Raw genomic sequence first — 22,881 nt, forward strand, 5'->3', positions numbered from 1 at the left:
TTGAGAATAGGAATTTTATAGCACTTATGACTGTGGGTAAAAGCCATGGGGGCGACAAGACCAGAGCCAGGATTCTAGTTTGACTGCACTCTACCATTGCTTTGGCTTTTTAATTTTTCATAACGCCCAACCTTAATTATGTTAGCATGCTGCTTTACCTAGAACGCTCATTTCCTTTAGAATACTGTGGCGTTTATATTGCTGTAGACTAGACACACATGTATAACATGAACAAACCAGGTAATTGGTCCCAGGTGCCAATATTTATACAAAAAAAAACCTCATGGCTTAGAATATGTCAGTTTAGCCAATGGCAGATTACACAAGTGGCAATATCTCAATTCTGTGTTCCACTATAACAGGATACTAAGTCATATAGATAGAGCGCCGGTTATCCCGAAGTAATTGGCCAGGCTATCACATAATATATTCCTTGTGCATGAGGAAACTAAAGTCACCTGCTGTAGCTGAGATAATAAATAAGTCTGATACTGTAATAAGCTTGTAGGCATATGTGGAAGAGAAAGTGTTAAAACAAACAAGGACATATGCAGCGGTATATCAACCAAATTGCTGCCATTACGACAACCAGAACAGATCGACATGTAAGACAAGTTGTACATTCTTACAGACAAATAGAATTTTCTATTGCAGTGATGGAAGCGTGCTGTGCAAATGTAATATAGCAAATAGCTTGATGTCTGAGCCTCTCCTACTCACAAGCTGAACCAGCGCCTATAATGTTCAGCTAGAACACTAGCAATGTTAATCTTGTGACAGTGTGTAGCGGGACACAGTGCAAGCTTTCAGGCTGCAATTATGTCATCTGAGCAATCTCTTGTGATAAACACCAGACAGATCTTTCTTTAAATTATACATTTTGTTAAAGGGAAATATTTCCCTTGTGAAATAATCTGGGACATTCCATTTTGCAAAATCATGTAATTTTTTTGAGCTTCTGTTTATTTTGATATATTTACTTATGTTTTTTTTATGCTATAGAGTCCTTAGATTCATTTTAAGTTTGTTGCCTGAGTGCTATAGTCCCCTCTCAATGTATTGCTTACTCCAGGGGTTCCCAAACTTCTTGGAATCACGGCACCCTGGAGTATCAGAAATTTTTCCGTGGCACCCCAAGGCCAAAAGTTTCTTATTGAGTACAATATATATTAAATGAAATGGTGTTTATATGTGATCCACAGGTCCAGTTATGTTGTGAGGGACAGTATTCACATTGGTTTGTTCACATATTGTATGATTGGACGCCACAAGCACTGATTTTTTCCCTATTACATTGACCATAAATAAAATGAATTGGTTCTGGACCACAATTCCAGGGCACCCCTGCAAGTGCTCTGAGGCACCCCAGGGTGCCACGGCACACAGTTTGGGAATCACTGGCTTACTCACAAGTTCACAACCACTAATCACCTAATTGCCAAATTAAAAAATGTCAAATAACATTTGTTAAATATGAGTACGTCTGTCATTCAGATGGACAAAACATATACAGAATGTATTTGATTTTCTTTCTTTTTTTAAGTTTTGTGCTTTTAAATATTTAAATAAATAAATACATAAATTGTAGTTAAATAAAAACACATGCGACTGGAGTGTACTGTACATCAGGAACAAAATAAGCCAATTTTGAATGTTTTATATATTTACAGATAGAGAGAGAGGGAGAGAGAGGTGAGAAAGAATTATTATTTAAAGAAAACATACTATTATAATTGAGTACAGTGTTTGCATAGTAATGATCACATTTGAATGTAATTTATTTAAGTACTTGCTATTTTTTATTTATTTAAAAAAATCTCTATCGGTAAGCATTATTTTAGTTTGAAACTCAACCTTAAAACCATTATTAATATGAGTTCATATCACAACAGGCTTGCCTACCCTTCCGGAATGGCCGGGAGCCTCTCGGAAATCAGGTCCTTCTCCCGGCCCCCCGGGAAGGTGGGCAAGTCTCCCGGATTCTGCTAATTGCCCCCGCTCCCCCCTTGCCCGCTTGTTTAATTTACCTGAAATCGTGGGTCCGCGGGGAGAGGGGACGGGGCTAAAATGATGCGATCGTGGCATTTCGCATAATTTAAGCCCCGCCCCCTCTCCGCGGCCCACGAATCACTGTGTTTTCCGGCATGGAAGCGGGGCCAAAGGATGTCAGACTTGCTCCCGCCCCCCTGGCGTGTTGCCTCACCGGGCTTCTCCCGGAGAGGTGAAATTAAAAGTAGGCAAGTATGTATCACAAAGATGTCAGAAATAGGGCACATTATATAAAAATAGTATATAATGGACTGTATGTAAACATATGTGGCGTTAAATGCACAAATGAACCCCGTTGGAGTGCAATTTCTGAGCTTATGTTGGTAATTGTTTACAGCAAAATAAACTCAGAATTTGTGATGGTACAAAAAATTTACTTTCAAAGTGCATCTCTTAAAGTTATATTAATGTGACAGATTTTTTAAAATCCGCATGAAATGAAATAGCTTTACTTTCTCAAGATTTTTAAAATCCATATGCAATAAACAGCTTATGAGTTGTTATAAACAGCAGCATTTGAATGAAACACGGATTGTTTACACATTCACCCCTATATGAACTGTAACTTAGCAAAGGAAACAATTTAGGACAGATGACCAGTATACTGTACATAGGTTTTTAAGAAAATGGATGATATATCAATAGTAACAAAACGCTGTACATGTTTTACTTATAATGCATTTAGGTAGAAACATGAGTACACTGATCACCAGGTTAATCAATGGTCCCTCAGTTGTGCTCAGTTAGCATTGCTTTCACACATGGATGAACGCATCATTTAAAAAAGTGGTTAAATAACACTTGTGTAAATGGGGCATATGCATCACTCCTATTCTTTGACACAAAATTGTCATTGACCCTATTACACATGCCTCCGTGTACCAGTAAATCATTTTGGGATGGTAGACCCACATTTAGAATGTAAGCTCTCACAAGCAAGGCCCTTTTCCTTATGCGCTTTCCTTTTTTTTAACTTAAGCTTGATTTTAACGATTCTGACGGGTTGGAAGGACAAAAAGGTTCAAATTGTCCATTGTGTACTATGTCACTGATGATGCACGGTCCTGGACGTTGTAAGTGACATTCTCAGTCGTCTGTTAATGCAGGACATTGGAGAACATCGCTAGTATGGGTCATGCTGCATAATAAAGCAAAGCCCCCGCACCGATGCTGGCGGCATCGGAAAATGTGTATGACGATGTCGCTGGGTACAAACATTGCCTAGTGTGTACCTTGCAGCAGACTATGGAGGTCATTCTAATTGCTACGCTCCTCTGCTCATTCGCACAGGGGAGCGATGTTGGGCAACTGCGCATGCGCATAAACTTTTATGCGCATGTTCAGCTACTATTACTAAATTAACTATTTGCCAGCCCGTTCGCATGCAGCAGTGTGGATGGGGGGTGTGGGGCGGCAAACATGGGTTGCGACCATGGGAACACCCAGTGTTTCATGAGTGTTCCCATGAAAACGCTGGGCATTCCCAAGAAAATACGCCAGTGACGGAGGTGCCGGAGGCGGGCAGCTGAAGTGCCGAACAAGACACTGAAGATCTAAGACACCTAAAAGTGTCTTAGATCTGCGAGCGCTAGAGAAACCATTCAATGGTCGGCGACCATTGAATGGTTTCTGCCACACACGCAATCTGCAAATGGATGTTTATGCAAAACATCCCTTCGCATGCGTGTGGGGAGATTTGTGGTGCTAGCAACAGATAGACATTTGTGCGGGCGGCGTTTAGATGACCCACAAAGCTTTGCATTTCACAGCTTTGCGGGTCAATCAGAATGAGGCCCTATGTTCTACTCCATACTCCTTTCATTGGCACCTAACCATTGGATACCGGATGCTTATTGTCATGCCCCCTGATACAGTGATATTTATATACCATGTAATTGTCCTACATTATCTTGTACTCTAAAACCCCGTACACATTGGGCGACGGGGGAGCCTGTTCTAAGTGACGGGCTACAGCACGATCACTCAGCACACATCGATGCACACCGCGATGTGTGCTGAGCGATCTGCGCAGAGCGGGGCTTTGCCTATTGTTTATGAGCAAAGCCCCGCAATCTAACAGGAAAGACATGGACTGGACCAATTTGGTCGCAGCTGTCTGATGCTTTTTTAGCTGCACTGGAACAGCAGTGCACATGTGCCATGGTACTAACTGCTGCTGCAGCAGCTTCTGGCACAGTGTGGAGCAATCCACAAACTGATTGACAGGCTGCAACCAATAGGGGAGGAGATGGGACTGTTGTACAAAACAGCTGAGGCTCAGAAGTCTTAGGACACAGATATACTGGCCTTGGCAGTAGAGATGTAGTGACCTTAACCTTAGGGTTACTCAGAAGGCCAATGTTTATGGAGATAATCAACTGCTCCATCTTCAGATGAACCAATGAAGCCTCCAGGAGGCATCAATTTACACAAGTCTCCTCCTGCGTCATATGCACATTGTCACGCTTCTGCTGCTCACAAATGTGCAGTGGCGGCAGCAATGGTATCCCGCTCTGAATCAGCCCCTCTGTATGTTCTTCAATGGATTGGCAGGTTGGGCATCTTAAATATTAAACTGCTCATAAGATTCAACCGTTTAAGGTTCATACACACCTAAACAATTCTTAGTCTTATCACCTCAAGCCTCCTTTATTCCTGCTGTGGCTAATAGGATGTAATATCTGCTACTGCAGTAAGCAACTCTTGTAGTAAGGTCTACAGCTGCTGCAAAGCCTCTTGGGAAGCAAGATAAGGTGGCTTTCTGTTCCTTTGTCACGCAGGGCCTTATTCTGGCTGGTTTGGACGGATGCGTATTTTCTGACAGGAACCGAGTGTTCTTAGACCCGCCTACCGTACGGATCCCTCACACCGTCCGAATGCGGTAAGACGCTGACCAAACGGACCGCAAGTAGATTTTTCATGTGAACACCTCCTCCATCTTTGGGAACCTCCCCCATCATTCGATGGTCGCCGACCATCGAATGCTGGACCGAGTGGTCAGGCAGCACCGAGGGCTCCAGGCATTTCTCTGAGTTCAAATGTTTCCAATTGATACTGTTTAAATAGCTGGAGATAAACAGTATCAATTGGAAACATTTGAACTCTGTGGATATGATCATCTGAAATAACACAATTAACCTGGCTATTGAAATCCACATTATCAGTTTTCTCTGGAAAATAAATATTGGCAGAAATTGGCAAAGGGACACAGTCATTTTATATATTTTTATGTTTATTAATTTATCTGTGGGTTTAATGTACAATGTATTTTTTTATTAAATATAATATCTGTGTTTAAGGAAGCTTAAATAAAAAAGTATTTTTATACAGTGATATTTTTCAGTGTCTCTTGCGCTCTCTCTCTCTATATATATACTTGTTTATTTGGTTTAACTTTATTAAGGACTACAGAGAGCCTTAATTGAGAGCAGCAAGTCACACTTCTTGACAAACTACACCAGTTGATTGCTAAAATCAAACTAGCTGTGCGCCCGATTATTTGGCCTCTTTTTCTACCCCCCTCAAGTTTTGTTCCTGGGACCGTGTGTCTAAACTTATCACACGTGCCCCAGAGACTTCTGGGGAGGGTGATTAGAGGACCAGAGTTTTGTTGTGATTTTGTTGTCATTTCGTCTGAGAGTGCCGCCGCGAATGTATGTATGTATGTAGATGTACCCGCCATGTTGACGGGGACCTATTGGAGGGCACCAGGCAAGTAGTACATTGAGGCCAAGGGAGTGCCGGCCAAACGTGGAGTATATATATATATATATATATATATATATATATAGTTTGCTGGAAGGTGGCACTCAGCCAATGAAACTCAGACAGGCCCAAATTGATGCCAACGTTTCAATGCTTCTTTATTGCATTTTCGTCAGGGTGCTGATACACACATATATATATATATATATATATATATATATAAATATATGTCTAGTGTTCATGAGTCTCCGAAACACTGTCATCAGCTGGCAGAGAGTGAATCTACATCCTTTTCTTTCTCGCACATGCACAAACACAGAAGGTAGCAGACTAGCTTTCGAATCTTTTGCTTCTAGCGGGCTTACTGGTATATATATATATATATATATTGTGGGGTTTTAGCATCAAACGGGTAGGCACAGGTGAGGATTTGGCACAGACTTAGGGCAGTATTCAATGGAAATATTCTCCGTGCACGGCGAGCATTTTTTTTTGCTCGCCGTGCACTCTCCGTGTTCCGGAGGGCTCGCTGCCACTCCTGCTCCCACTATTCAACGTTTTTAAGACTCGCCGCCACTCGCGGCGAGTCTTAACCCCTGCAGCGGACGAGCGTCCGCGGCAGGGAGCTGTCAGGGAGCCGGGGGACGTAGCAGCCAAGAGAGATTAAAGTCTCTCTTGGCTGCTGCAGGGGATATGGGGTGGGGAGCAGGGCTCCCCTGGACCCAGGCAGCACAGGCTGCCCCCCCTATAGCCAGCGGGGGACCCAGTATTCACTGTACCCGAACGTGCTTCGGGTGCAGTGAATATATGAATATCTAATGAGCGGCTCGAGCGCTCCGGCCCCCTGCTGGCTGCACTGTGTAAAAAAAAAAAAATGTAAAAAAATATTTTTTTAAAAATTAAATATATATTTATGTGCTATAGGCACATGAATAAAAATAACATGGCCCTTCACAGAAAAAAAAACCTGATTTTTTGACACCAAAATTAAAAAAAAACACCCTTTTAGTTTAAAAGTTCACATTCCTGCTCTCCATCAAAAGATGGAGAATTTCTACACGGAGAGAGACGGCGAGAATCACTTAGAAAGACGGAGAATATTTCACATTGAATAGGGTGGCTCGCCTTTGGAGAAAAAAAACCTCTCTCCACCGCGTGAAAAGCACAAACTCTCCAGAAATCACAGCGAATTTTTCTCATTGAATACTGCCCTTAGACAGTGACATCACGGCTTGGGTCCAAAACAGGGCTTGCCTGAGTTTTATTGCAGCACTCAGAGCAAGAAACTAACAACAGCCTTTACACTTCAGGCAAAACATAAAACAAAAACCTGCTCGTCTGAGCTCTAACTAAACAGAATAAACGTCCCTCTCTATACCAGGGCCACACTATGTGACACTGGACACACACAGCAGATATAGATCAAGTAATGCAGTACTTACAGCCTTGTCTCTCTCTAGCAGCAGCTTACTGCCTCCAACACCCAGGGAGAGAGAGAGAGCTCTAAGGAGAGGGCTGACTCCTTTTTAAAGAATCAGGTGTTCTCCTGATTACCAGCCCAGGACAGAACACCCTTTGTAAGCCGGAGCTTACCACACAGATTGAAATAGCCTGCAGTCTATATGCCATAAGACAGGATTCTAGGGGAAAAGTACCTGCCGTCTATGACTTTCCCTGCCACTGTCTTACAATATATATATATATATATATATATATATATATATATATATATATATATATATATATATATATATATATATATATATATATATATACAGGTTGAGTATCCCGTATCCGTATATCCGTTATCCGAATTATTCCGAAAACCATACATTCCAGAAAGTGGAAAAAAAAATTTGTTTAGCTAAAAACTCACTGGGGACATATGTAACAGCACTACTGAGGACATGATATGTAACTGGCACTATATATGTACAAGAAAATGATTGCTTGGCATTCAAATTCAGTATCTGAGATAGTACACACATTTTGTTTCATGTTTTGAAACCTTGTTTTTTGAACAAATAAAATATATTTGTGTGTATTTTATGTGGTAATAAAATATATTTGTGTTTATTTTATGTGTTTATACAGCATAAATGCAAGATACTTCAAAATACATCATTGAAATATAAAAATATTCCAAAATACGGAATAATCCGTTATCCAAAATTCTCCTGGTCCCGAGCATTTTGGATACGGGATACTCAACCTGTATATATAAACAGGAAAAAGACTCACTCTCCAGACAAAGTACATGCAAATAAAATCAGCTGTGTATTGAATTTTCATAGGCAACAGTTACAAAAATCATACTCAACGTTAGCGTTTCAGTCCTAGCAGGACCTTCTTCAGGAGTTAAACAACCAATGCATCCATAAAGGGTGAAGCCTGCTCCTGCTGTGTGGTCCACGCTGTGCTTCACCCTTTATGGATGCATTGGTTGTTCAACTCCTGAAGAAGGTCCTGCTAGGACTGAAACGCTAACGTTGAGTATGATTTTTGTAACTGTTGCCTATGAAAATTCAATACACAGCTGATTTTATTTGCATGTACTTTGTCTGGAGAGTGAGTCTTTTTCCTGTTTATATACATGGGCTTTTCGTTTAAGTTGTGGACCCCAGCTGCTGTATATTCATTATATGGAGTGCGATCTTATACCATAAATATATATATATATATATATATATATATATATACACATATACACACACAGGTGTTTTCAGGGAATATATCGCAAATATTAAATGATAAATAGACCCCATAGAATTGTAGTACTGTAGATGTCAGTAGAATAAAGAGTACCAATTTAGGAGCAAATTGTAAGCAGGAGTAAATAGCTCTGTGACTTGTTATTATCACAAAAGAGCGAGGTGTTTAAAATCCATGCTGCCCACTTATTGTATAATTAGATTGAGGTCATTGGTCATAGTTTTTCCATTAATCTTGTTTCTTTGACTAAAATGAACAGTTGATGTTTTGCATACTATTAGCAGTCTATGTTTTCAGAAGGAATAATTCACTAAATCTTGGTACACACCTATTCAATCGTCATCCGGTGTAGATGTGTACTGTGTGCAGCACAGATGCAAAAGCGCAAGACAATCAGCGGTTTATTACGCTGCTTCAATGGTGGGGATCCAGAGATTGCAGTTTATGTGCTGCACAGCCGACCTCCCGATCCCCATCTAGGTGCCGCTTGTCTCACTGCTGCTGCTGCCACATCACAGTGGATCACTGGGTGACAGCTGATACACACTGCTTGGCTAATCAGAACCCGATCATCCGGGGATCGAATAGGTGTATATCCAACTTAACAAAGTAAAAAGAACACATGTAATATTCACAAAAAACATCCAAACATTTGGCTTTTATTGTATTGTCACCAGATAAATTGCTCCTTGCTTGCTATGAGTTACTAGACATTTCAACTTTATTAGTAAATTCCCAATAGTGTTACGTCCTTAAAATATGCTATTTTTACCGCCTTACCTTTGGCCTATTATGCAGACCTCATCTCTCTGAGAGGAAATTTGTAAACAACCATTATGATGGCCAGGCGTTGCTGCATATGCCACCATTACCAGCTCCCCATTGTCATTGACAGGTTGAGGTCCAGATTGCCTATTACTATTAGATATAGTTTACGGTACAGTGCATTGGAGTGGTGACTGTAAGGTTGGGTACACATTAGACGTTATTTGGCTGATTCCGACAAATCAGGACTGAAAAATCATTCCCATCACGTGCCTCCAAGAGTTGTTCATTGTGTCTTCTGGCTGGTCATGCATGCAGCTTAATCTGAACCAGTTATTTTTAGCGTATTGGTGCGTATTGGGGAGTATTCTGTTTGCTTCGCATGTGCATGCACTGGGTGTGTGCACCCACTGCGAATAGTGGGATCGCTGAGTGCACACACCCAGGATAGCGGGTGGGGGGGGGGGGGGGAGAGGGGTGTGGGGCAGCAGCCAGCCCCATTACCATAAGGGAACACCCAGCATTTCAGTGTCATTCCCATGAGAACACTGATATCATTAGATGTCAGCTACCTGCCCATTTCCTCTCAAGGGTGCACACACATGTAAGGTTGTCTCAGAACAACCTTACATACGTGTGCTCGTTCCGCATCATTCGATGGTCACCGGGAAAGACGTTGCGTCGTTTACACATTGTCTGTTGTGTACCCAGCTTTTAGAGAGACCAACTAAATTCTCTTGTCCTGTTGGTCCCATTTGACTAAATTAAAAACATATTTGAATAATAATATAAATAAAACTCATCCCTTTATAAAAATGACTACATTGTGATAAATTAAGGTATATATATATATATATATATCTATATATATATATATATATATATATATATATATATATATAGGGAGAGATGAGATAGGCGCCTCCTAGTGTAGTATTTTTATGCTTCAAGGGTGGTCCCTCCACCACAAATATGGCACAAACGGCACCCCACACACAGAGAAGTACCGTTTTCAGTGGACTTCCCACCACTAGTATATGAGCGTGAATTCAGTATGGTTTTCCCTCTGGTCTTTTCAAAAAGATCCCAGTGATCTGTTTTTCATTATGTTATTTTCTCTCTACTGTTCCACTTTGTCTTGTACTGTATGTGATGCCTGAGCCATTTCCAAGTCTGCTAGTCCAGGCTACCAGGGTCTGCAGGCTGCCAGCCCTCTGTATTCCTCTCCTGCTGCTGTTGCTGCTGCTGGAGGAGATCTCTGGTTCTCTGGATAGCTGATCTTGTCCTGTCCTACATGGCAGAGAATACCTCATCGCTGACTACCTGTATACTTTGATGACAATGCTCCTTGATAATGGTCCTTGATTAGGACCGAAACGTCGGGGCTGTCATACTATTATATCACCTTTATCTCCAAGGATTGTGATGTCTCTTTATTTCATTATCTAACTCTTTTGGATTTTTCACAAAATTACATTTGTGATTGGAGAGTGCTCTCCTTTCTACACCTTGTGTGTGGATTCCTGGACTATATATATATATATATATATATATATATATATATATATATATAGCACATCTCTGCTTTGAAAAAATAGGTAATTAATGTTTGTATAATAGGGGTCAGCTTAGTTTGTGCACGTATGCTTTGCCCCAGCCACAAAAGGGGCCTATCTGCTCTAAATATATGACTTTTGAAAATATATTAATTCCGATATGTCATCAAAAAAAGCGTTGTGTCTACCCGAGAGAGTATAAATATTAGACTGGGAGAGTAACATATACCAGAATTGCATACTCTTCCGAAAGGAGTATTATTTAGCCATAAATCTTGGTGCAATAAGAGTCAGGATGCTGGGTAACAAACATTTCAACTTCAGTCAAATTGATCTTTTTTAGTTTCTAGGAAAATGGAAGGAGCTTAATACACTGAGTTATCTGAATCTGTTTGCTTGACAGCAACACTGTACTTCTTTATTGTGCTTGCAGGCCAGATGGCAATGGAATCATTTACTTCACCTTGTTGTGCTTAATTACTACAATCAACACACTATTTTCCAAATTAATCATAATAAAGTAATTTCATTAGTAACACAGCAGGCTGTTGAATTATTAGCATCATAACAGATTTGCAAACAATTAAACTTTATTTGAACCTTAGAAATTTGCAGGGTGAACCACTTAGAGGCAAGCACAGCGCACACTACATAATATCACTGTGGCACTTACATTTAATACAAAGGTGTGCAAGGAGCAATATAATTTTTTTGTATCAAAGCAAAAAATGTCCTAAACAGAATTCAACAGATTACTTTGTTTAAGAATTTGAAAGGATTACACTGTAAAAATAATTGAATTAAATTGAAATTGATTGTAGTTGTGCTGCTGTTTAAGGTTAGAACTAAAATCCTAAAATTCAAAAGCCAACAAAAAAACAACAAAAAAAAAAACCATGAAAATGCAAAAGTGAACCAAAGGTCAGACCAGTGGGCTGATCAGTTGGTGAAGGACTCCCTCTCCTGGGCATCAGGTAGAAGGGATATAAATAGATCTGTGGCAATGGAATACATTTTCTTCAGTGCACCTTTAAAATAATCTGTAGGGGGAAGGGCTGTACTTTTTTTTATCATTTATTTCAAACATCTGCCACCTGCTGGCCAATAACTGCATCAACTTGAATATTATATTTAAAATCGATGTAAAATGCACATGCATTTATGTTGATGAATACACAGGTAAATGTATGTTAAATAATATAATCAGTACTTTGTGATCATATTTAACAAAAAAATACTTAATTGCAAATAATATTTAGAACAAAATTCTGGAAATATATAATTTAGCATTTTAACATACATTTTTGACATGGAAAACATTTTATGTTGATGAATACACAGGTAAATCTATGCTAAATAATATAATCAGTATTTTGTAATCATTTTTTAAAAATACTTAATTGCAAATAATATTTAGAAAATAATTCTGAATATATCTAATTTTTCATTTTAACATACAATTACAATGGTGACAGTGAATGTTTTGCATTATCTCTGTATTTAATACATAACCAAAATGTACATTTTACAGTTGTAACTCATATTGGCAAATTGTAATGATTAAGATTTTGCAAACACATAGTAATATCGCTTTCAAACGTGCCTAGCCTAAAAGCAATTAATATAATAATAGGTGCAATAATGGGAACTAAGGGAGGAAACACATTCAATTCGTGTACATTTAATTATCTTAATAAAAATACAATAATACACACAAAGGAAAATATTTTAAAATGTTCCGTGCATCTGGTGATATCTTCCAATATTTCTAGTAAAAGACGGCTCCTATTAAAAAAAAAAAAATTATAAAAATGATGTGAGAAAAGAAAACCAGATACAATTGGTTTATCGTAAAGATCTCAGTATCTAAGACAGAAATTAATTGCATTGTTTGATTGAAAGCAATATACAGTAGCAAGCTGAGGGAGAGATAAGCAGAGCACTCTGTCATTGCAATGTGGGATTCTATTGCATGCAGACGACTAATGGAGCAGTATTAATTAAGGCTTAAAAGCTATTTTTTGCCACAGTCCTTAAGTTAATATAACTGCTGCAGAGGTTTTAGGAAGGAAATGCTTATAAAACAGAGAACAGGAGAACACATGAGGCCATTATAGTAGATTGGATTAAAATGTACTTACCCAGGCCTCTCAAATATCATACATCTCCATTATGTACGCTCTAGGCACCAGGCCAATGGATCCCTTCATTTCTCCTACCCACCAGCCATATCTATTGTACTCCTAATTCAAAACAATAAGCTGGATTAACCTTTTGCCTAGAACAAATGTAATATCATTTAATGCAAAGCTACTTTTAAATGTTTTTGCCCTATGTTTGGTCTGCTAATTATAGCCACCAAGCCATGATTGAAGCACCCCACTAAATTGTGGTTGTTGTTTATTTCCAATAGCGAATAACCACTAAACATGTAAAATAGCAGTGCTAGAAATAAGGCAGTGTTTTATTACTATATGATTTTAGTGGTCTCTGAATAAACAGATATAAAAATACTGGCAAGATTTTAGGAAATAAAATAGTACGTTTATATAAGCTTATTCAGAGAAAGCCACTTGTGGTACATAATAGTTACCAGGTGCATAAACAGATAATGCAGTACAATTCAAAATGATCTGATACAAATTATACACACAGGGCCCAATGGCGCCCTCTTCAAATAAGAAATGGCCCCCGCTTTTTACCTAGGTAGGTGGATGTCACTCTCTCAGCGAATCACAGCCTACAGATCACAGGTAAGAAGCTGGTGACTGCATTTCCTTCACGTCAGCAGTTTGGGGGAACCGTATGAGCATAATAATCACTAGATGAATGACATTACTAAGCACCACTTTTCAAATCCACCACATCTTTAATGCACTGCATTTGAAGGCGCGATACTATTACATATATTGTTGTGTTTTGTTTTTCTCGTTAGTACCACTTTAAATCCAGCTACTAAAACTGCCAAAAGATAAAGCAGCTTTACAGAGTGACACTTCCTGTAGTAAATTTACCCCAATGTGTTCTAGGTGGCCCTTGACCACTAGAATTCTCAACATTTACCTAGATGTGCCTAATTATAGCGCTAGTCCTGGACAAACAAAGGAATTTAAATAATAAAAACCGAAGGTAGATACCGCATTAAATGTGTTGGAGAAGTCCAACAAAAACTGTTGGCAAAAAAGCAGGGAAAAAAAATGAAAAAGAATGTAATAATGAAAGTATATAATACAGTAGTAGTAACAAATCTAATCATACCTGGCATGACATGTTACATGCTAAATGTTATAGGTTGCAGTGGTAAAACTGAAGGAAGACATTTTTTGCTTAAATAAAAAAAAGTAATATATAAACTTACAGCCCACATTACATATGTTATTTTTCAGTAAAACTAAACTATGTAAATTACATGTAAATCATCTACATGTTAAGGCATGAAAACAAAATAATTAATTTGACAAAAAAAGAGATACAGCTTAGAGAAATACATGGGGGGTATTTATCAAAGCTTAGCGAGTGATTTACTTTAAAGGTGTGAGAGATAAAGTACCAGTTATTCAGCTCCTGTCATTTTTCAAACACAGCATGTAGAATGTAAAATAGAAGCGGATTGGTTAGCACTTTATCTCTCGCAATTTGATATCTCAACACACTTTGATAAATACCTCTGATAGTATTTTGCCCACTATATCATTTATATTGCTGTTACAATACACAAGTAGCATCAATATATTATGCATAATGTTCTTTAAAATATGTTCTTATATTTGGAGATCAGTGATGTCACCTCACTCATGCTGTTGTGTGCTGGAATGGGATGCGGTCATTTGGTCTACTGCATTATGGTCGACAGTCATTAGGTCGAATCCATTAGGTCGACATGCTAAAAGGTCGACATGACTCTAGGTCGACATGGGAAAAGGTCGACATGATTCTAGTTCGAAAGGTCATTAGTTCGACAGGTCATTAGTTCGACAAGGTCATTAGTTCGACATTGTCTATGTCGACATTCACAAGGTCGACATGGAGTTTTTCACTGTTTTTTTAGCCAACATGTGCCGACAGGCGGTATTTCATGCCCTACCATCCACTAGGGCGTGGTGGGAGAATAAAATAGTGTGCCGAGCGTAGCGAGGCACCGTGCCCGACGCATAGCGAGCGCAGCGAGCGATGCGAGGGGATGCAGTGCACTTTAAACTGTGTCCATGTCGACTGTGTTGACATTCAGGTAAAAAAACAGTGAAAAACCCCATGTCGACCTTGTGAATGTCGACATAGACAATGTCGAACTAATGACCTTGTCGAACTAATGACCTGTCGAACTAATGACCTTTCGACCTAGAATCATGTCGACCTTTTCCCATGTCGACCTAGAATCATGTCGACCTTTTAGCATGTCGACCTAATGGATTCGACCTAATGACTTTCTACCATAATGCAATAGACCAAATGATCCCAACCCGCTGGAATATATACTGTAACTTTCCCTGATGGGAAAACAAATCTGTAAATACAGGTATACAGGAACTGATATAAACAGTAAATCAGTAGTAGTGAATTTTAAGGAATAATGGGGCAGATGTATTAAGCCTTTACAAGAGATAAATGCAAGAGTGATAAAGAGAGATAAACATCCAGCCAATCAGCTCCTTACTGACTTTTTTCAAACACAGCCTGTAACATGGCAGTTAGCAGGTGATTGGCTGGACGTTTATCTCTCCTTATCACCCTTGTATTTATCTCTTGTTAAGGCTTAATACATCTGCCCCAATGTAACAAAGCAATGGTTTCTCAGCCACCAATGCTGCTCAAACAGGATCATTTCTTCAGTGCTAATCTTTTATTCTAAGAAATTTGAATACAAACATTTAATAATAGTATATATTAAAATATACAGTACAAGCAAGACTGAGCTTGTTGAACAAATAAATCATACAGTATATAAAATACTATTGGTTGAACATTTTAACTGCAATATTAGAATAATACAGTACTGAAATCAGGGAAGTCGTCTGTAGTTTGCGCAATGTACTCTTTAGTTATTTGCTTATCCTCAGATGTGTAAAAAGCCTCAAATGATGCAGGTATTAGTGGTAAACTATTCTAAAGCCCTTACAAGCAAAATGATCCTATTTGACCTGGATCTACCATCATTGGAAAATAACATCATTTTCTTTTAATTGTAGTCAACACTTATATATTATTTAAGATATGTATACTAAGGGGGTATACAATTTTCCATTGTAAGTCGCAACAAATTTGCTGTGCTATATAAGAAACTGGTATTATTATTATTATTATTAATAATAATAATAATAATAATAATAATAATAATAATAGTATGGCTAATTTTCAGCAAAAATCCCTATGGTTTGGGCAAAGGCTATTCATTTAAATATTTTTTTCTGTGCCTAAAAATTGGGATTCAGGTGTGGAAACCCAATGATTGTGTAAACTAGAAATCAAGGTGTTTTTATTTTGTGCACAAACCCAGTTCTGCAATTTTTACATATCCGTCTGCCTTTGGGGCATTCATATGCAGGGCAATCCCTGCTAATTGGATTGCTCTGGCTCGGCAATTAACCTTATTGAATACCCCCCTACGAGTATAAAAGTATATCCAATCAAATAATTAATAAAATAATTCTAATAATCCTCTTATTATTATTGTCTTTTATTTCTTTTCTACATATTTGTAAATTGCAATAAGACGCCACTATGACAAAATGTTCATCTGAGGCATTTTGCTTATTGAACTATGGAAATCCTTGGGGAGATGCATAAGATTGTAAACATCTAATTTCCATTACTAAGTTCAGTCTATCATATACAAAATTCCCAAATACTGAAATACCAAATCACTTGACTGTGACTTAGAGGCACTTTTGCTTCCCGAGAGTTCAATGTAAACAAACTTTGGTATATGCAAAAAATCTTAAAAATATTGTATAAAATGACCATTAGGCTTTGTGTATAAGGGCATATGAAACATACTTGGGACCCATCCCCACGACATCTCATTATGGTATGCAAATATTCCAAAATACAGAAAATCTAATATTTATAATACATATGGTCTCAAGCATTTAGGCTATAGAATAATTAATGTGTGTGTGTGTGTGTGTGTGTACAGATTTGATGATATTTCCATACTCTCTCTCTCTCTCTCTCTCTCTCTCTATATATATATATATATATATATATATATATATATATATATATATACATATATATATGGTTTCCCTGCTGTAAAAAGATACTTGATTTTTTTAAGTATATGTGAGCACTATCATATTACGAAAAGAGAAAAAAAATTACTAGATTGACATTACAGAAACCTCATAAAGCAGATTATATTTAGAAAAGCATATGGAATGTATCAGCTAACGCATCTTCTAAGACAGGGGCAGCCAACTCCAGTCCTCGAGAGCTACCAACAGTTAACGTTTTCCAGGTCTCCTCACAGAATCACAAGTGAAGTAATTAGCTCCACCTGTGGATCATTTATAAAGTGTCAGTGAGTAATGAGTGCACCTGTGCCCCAGCTAGGTGATCTAGAAAACATGAACTGTTGGTAGCTCTTGAGGACTGGAGTTGGCTACCACTGTTCTAATAAAATCTGAAAATCTATTATTTTGTTGATAGGTGAGTATTTTCTTGATTGACAAAATAATACAGAAAATGAAACCCCCTAAAAATATTGCATTTCTTTTGATGCTGTGTAATGTAAATGATGCACCTATTTTGATATCAGTGATAAGGTATAGGCACGCCCTACTTACAATGGAGTTTATTTAACAGTGTGTGAGTTGTATGAATTAGCATGATTTCTGCAATCTTCTATTCAGATTTAGGGGGTATTTATCAAACATTGGAGAGAGACAACATTGTGAGAGATAAAGTACCAACCTAACAGTCAATTTCCCAACACAGTCTGTAACGTGTAAGGCAAAAGCTGATTGGCTGGTACTGACAGGGGCATAACTAGATATTCATAGGCCCCATAGCAAAAGTTTGTAAGGACCCCCTATTTAGCAACTGATGGTGATAAATATATGTAAAACATATTACTTAGATAGTAATAATGGGCCCCCTTCAGCTCTGGACCCCATAGCAGCTGCAACCCTTGCACCTATGGTAGTTACACCCTTGGGTACTGTATCTCTAACAATTCTATCACTGCCAATCATTAATAAATGGTTGCGGCTAGAACCAATTCTGTATTTTATTTTTTCCCATCATGCACTGGGTCCAAGTATACATGGAGGGGGAATATAAAAGTGTGGCGAGCAAAGCGAGCCACAGTGCCTGAACTGAGCCCGCAAGGGTACAATGCAGCTGCAATAATAAATAAAAAAATAACCTACACTAACATAAATTACAGATAAAATAAAAAACGCTGTGAGGGCATCTAACAACTTCCGCTCTCACCTAACGTTACATCCTCTTCAAAGAACAGAAGTGGATCTAAACACAAACATTAATAAACCCCCCTTTACAATTTAAAAGGCAAAAATAGCCTTCCTGCTGTTAAAATGGCACACATCATGTACTCTATTAAATAAATCCAATGAGTGTGATTTAGTAAATATTGCTAAAAGATGGAAAACTACAGTAAACAAGCCTAACTTTCTTTAAATATATTAAAGCTAACTGTTAATTGGTTGATACGGTTTTAATGCAGATTTCTACTTTTGAACAATGAACGTATACAGTTTATAATATAATATTAGTTTAACTGTAGGTGGTTGTACTATGATAAAAAGTCACTATATTTCTAGTACATTGTTTTTTTTAAGCATTCCAATTGTTTTTTTTTCATCTGACTTTACAATTTTTTTTATAAGTGTTCCACATAACAAAGAGTGAGCACCGCGATGGTAAGTGCAGGTGTGATAGAATTTGAAAAATGTCTTAGTTCCTGTAGACTGGAGGCCGGTGATTTACAGCTGGAGCACGTAGCCTAAAGCAGACTAGCACATATTGGCTACATCTTAGACCACAGACCAGTGGCTGCTAAAGAATGTATGCCTATGAGTTGTACACAGATTTGTGATCCTAATTTTATGGTATGTAGAAGAACATCTGGCTGATTTGTACTACTCAGTATGTCATATGTTGTATACGTCTAAAATAGTCCCTGGCTTTTCATGTGTTTAAACTAAAAGTGAAGACAAATATTTATTTAATTTCTAATGAATGCATTGTACTACATTTGTAGCTCACATATTATTCTATTAATACAGTACTAGCATTTATTTATAGATTGCCTTTTCTGTTACAACAGGTACAAAGTAGTATAACTAGACAAACAAATATATAATAACGCACTGCTAGCAAGCTAACTATCTATAGGGAGATTTTTATTTAAGTCATTGAATTTAGGAAACACAAAGTTTAATTTATGGAAGGGATTTGATGTTAAATGTATGCTTACATGATTTGTAAGGATTGACCTTTCTTGAGTGAATGGCATCACCACTAGGGGGCAGAAAAGCGGAACTTTCCAAATATAGTGAATTACAAATACATGGCTTTCCATAAACTTACAGTAGAAATATGTAAACATATATGTTTTGTTGTTGATGATGATGAAATGCACGTTTGTTGATTGTTAATATTAGTTACTTCGTAGATACAGATTATTTGCAACAATGTGAACATTTACGGTTATCACCATATAAATACTGTGCAATTCTTTCATTGTTTTATTCTGTTTTTGGAAGCACAATATTTAGTGTGGCTGATTAACATTACAGAGCTGATTCTGAGTCGGGAACAATGCAAAAAAGCCAGTAGCTTTGCCCCGCCGCACTGCAGGTCAGTGATGTGCGGTGAGGCAGGGCCTCTCCTGTCATACAGATGTTTTTTGCTACACTGTACATGGCAGCTACTGTAGCGGGAGTGCTGTGTTCTCATTGCTTCTGGGTCCAATTGAAGTGAATGGCAGGTTGGGGCACGAGCATACTGTACCTGATCCCATTCACTTCAATGGCATAGCGGATGTGTGCGAAGCCTGCTCCCTACTATGCCGCAACATCCTTGCTGTGATGCAGGCGCATCGCAGCACAGATGTAAGAGGACACATCTGTACTCCAGTATACTCCAAAGTTTTGACTATAACAATGATACGAAAAATACAAAGATATTATATCTTCCTCATATTATTCGGTACTTGTGTACAATCACGGCTCCCATCGCATGCCATCGCATGCCATATGTAGTGGCATGCGATGGCATGCGATGGCATGTGATGCGATTTTACCGTGTTTTTATGCATTTTTGTTAAAAATCGCATGCGATCGCATCGCATGTGATTGCATGAGATCGCATGCGATCTGATGCGATGCGATGTAATTTTTCACTGAAATTATGGACATGAGTTGAAATCATGTAAAATGCACCCCAAATGTCATTTTTCACACTGTACCACTCCCACTATCAACGCCAACCCGAAGCGTGGCGAGCGCAGCGAGCCCGTGTGGGGCGGCGGTACGCGTCCTACGACCTTTTCATACCCCCACTATCCACGTCGGCGTGGAGTTGAGAATAGAAAGTGTGGCGAGCGCAGCGAGCCACCGAGCCCGAAGCGTGGGGAGCGCAGCGTGCCCCGCGAGGGGACGCGGATACCTTCACAGGTATCCGTGTCCCCTCGCGCGCTTCACAGGTATCCGCGTCCCCTCGCGGGGCTCGCCAAGCTTCAGGCTCGGTGGCTCGCTGCGCTCGCCACACTTTCTATTCTCAACTCCACGCCGACGTGGATAGTGGGGGTATGAAAAGGTCGTAGGACGCGTACCGCCGCCCCTCGCGGGCTCGCTGCACTCGCCACGCTTCGGGTTGGCGTTGATAGTGGGGGTGGTACAGTGTGAAAAATGACATTTGGGGTGCATTTTACATGATTTCAACTCATGTCCATAATTTCAGTGAAAAATGACATCGCATCGCATCAGATCGCATGCGATCTGATGCGATGCGATGCGATTTTTCCGTATACGATGCCCATCGTGGGAGCCATGATTCTACACAAGTACCTATTATTCAAATGATTTTTATATCCAAAACTCTAGAGTATACTGGTCTGTGATTGATTGCTTCCTTACCTTGTCTGCACATCTCGGATCAACAATTTTAGAAGGAATTGCCTTTCTGAGTGAAACAGAATGAGGACCACTGAGTAGATTGTAAGCTTGCGAGCGGGGCCCTCCTTCCTTTTGACTGACTGTAAATACCCAGTTTCTTGCATCACTGTCTCCTTTTGTAAAGCTCATCGGAATATGCTGCGCTATATAAGAAACTGTTAATAAATAAAATAAATAAATAAAGGAAGATGCAGCAATTAGCTCCTCCTACTGGTGAGGCTGGCAGCTGCTGTTCCACCACACTCGTTCTGCTTTGCACTGTAAGAAAGAGGGATCAGATGGGGGCACCAACACTCATGTACTGGCCCTGCACCTCTTCCAGTTCCTGACAGTGTCCTTACTTAATCATGCCTTGGGGGTCTTTAGCTTTCCCAACCTCTATCACCTGCTGTCACGATCGTCTATGCCCTGTCTTTAAGGTCAGATCAGCTTAAAGATGAGACGTGGAATTTGCTTCAAATGAAAGGAAGTTATGTGTAGATGGGTGGCTAGATTTACTTCATTGGGCTGTGATCTACGGTGCTGGAGAAGTGAGGATAACTTATTTTTTTTTTCTTTTAACTCCTTCTGCTATACTGTAATGCCAACCTCTGAGTAAATATAATTCCCCTGCAGTGTAATAAAGCACTTCCTTAAGAGTAACACAGGGCAGTTTCTATCTCCTGGAACACTTATCAGAGAATTATGGGCAGTTTGTGCAGTGGCAATGCTGTTCTAGCAGACATTATGCCAGGTCATTAAAGTACAATGTTATCTCACGTGCTGTGCACTAAATGAAAATGGTGCTCCCTGTTCCCTGTGGTACAAATGTAACCATCGCCAACCCACGAAGAGAAGTATATAAACTGGCAGATCATAGCCATATACGTCTGAGAATTGTGCTGCTAATTGTTACCTGTGCTCTGTTTTAGTTTTTCAGTTACTGTAATGTTAACTTCTGTATACCATGTATTGTTCTAATGTGTGCCATATGTACAGCACTGCATATAAATAATGTAATGTACAAATAAAATGTAATAATAATGTAATATACAGTGCAAGTGAAAAAACTCTCTCTGTAACACAATGGCTTGATGGTTAGCATTACTGTTGGGTGCCGGATGACTCACAGACAGTTGGGATTCCGACAGTCGTTTCTCCAACATCAGAATCCAAACTGTCAGGGCAGTTGGAATCCCGATGTATAAGGCTATTTCCCTTGTGGGGAATCCACGACCCCCATAGAGGGAGAGTCAGCAAGGGGCTTGAAAGCGCTCGCCCCCCTGTCAGGCTCCTGGCAGTCGGGATTCCGATGTCAGAGAATTGACCGCCGGATTCCTGTCTGTCGGTGAGTTATACCATACACTTACTGCCACACAGCACTGAGATAATGAGTGAAATTCCTATTCATGACCTACAGATGGAGCGCCTCTCAGCCAGCGCTGGGAATACCTACATTTTCTTAGCTGGTGCAAACTGGTGGAGAGGCGCTCCATCTGATGGGTATGCGTAAGCATCTCACATGCACGTGCGTCTCTGTCAACACGGCAGTGGGGAGACGGGCAAAAATTTGGGGAAGCTGGGGGCCACTTGGGGGGGTTGGAGAGGGGGCTGTGGGGGGAGCTGCAGAAGACGACTGAGGGCTCAGTCGGAATGGGGCACTCGAGCCCCCTTCCGGCAGATGGCAGCGGCTGGCGTTTCTATCACCTGTATATGTGTGGTGTTTGTATGTTCTTCTATGCTTGTGTCAGTGGTCTGGTTTTCTCGCAGACATTCTTGGCTTCTCAGAAAATAAATGAACTATACAGTGTTTATCTACCTATCTATTTTTCATACATACATGTCTACCGTACATCTGTGAATGACAGAATGGGATGGTATTTCAATGACAGTTTGTTCTAAACAGTATAATTAATTTGAAAGTTTTTTTAAACCAAAATGTCATTCTACTTAAATGAATATGCTGCATGGATTTA

At 39.3% G+C, this 22,881-nt stretch overlaps 1 protein-coding gene across 1 annotated transcript in view; it reads right to left on the bottom strand.

Annotated features, from left to right (window-relative positions):
* Window positions 1-11,359: 11,359 nt before the first annotated feature.
* Window positions 11,360-22,881, bottom strand: part of SKAP2 (src kinase associated phosphoprotein 2) — a 257,554-nt gene continuing 246,032 nt past the window's right edge. Inside the window, exons 12-13 of the mRNA XM_083188933.1 lie at window positions 12,929-13,030; window positions 11,360-12,572 (exon numbers count right to left, since the gene is read on the bottom strand). Of these exons, the coding sequence (XP_083045059.1) occupies window positions 12,938-13,030 (93 nt within the window). The 3' untranslated portion in view covers window positions 11,360-12,572; window positions 12,929-12,937. The remainder of the gene's footprint in view (window positions 12,573-12,928; window positions 13,031-22,881) is intronic.

The sequence above is a fragment of the Crinia signifera genome, chromosome 5 (genome assembly GCF_055691185.1).
Source record: "Crinia signifera chromosome 5, ASM5569118v1, whole genome shotgun sequence".
NCBI lineage: Eukaryota > Metazoa > Chordata > Amphibia > Anura > Myobatrachidae > Crinia > Crinia signifera.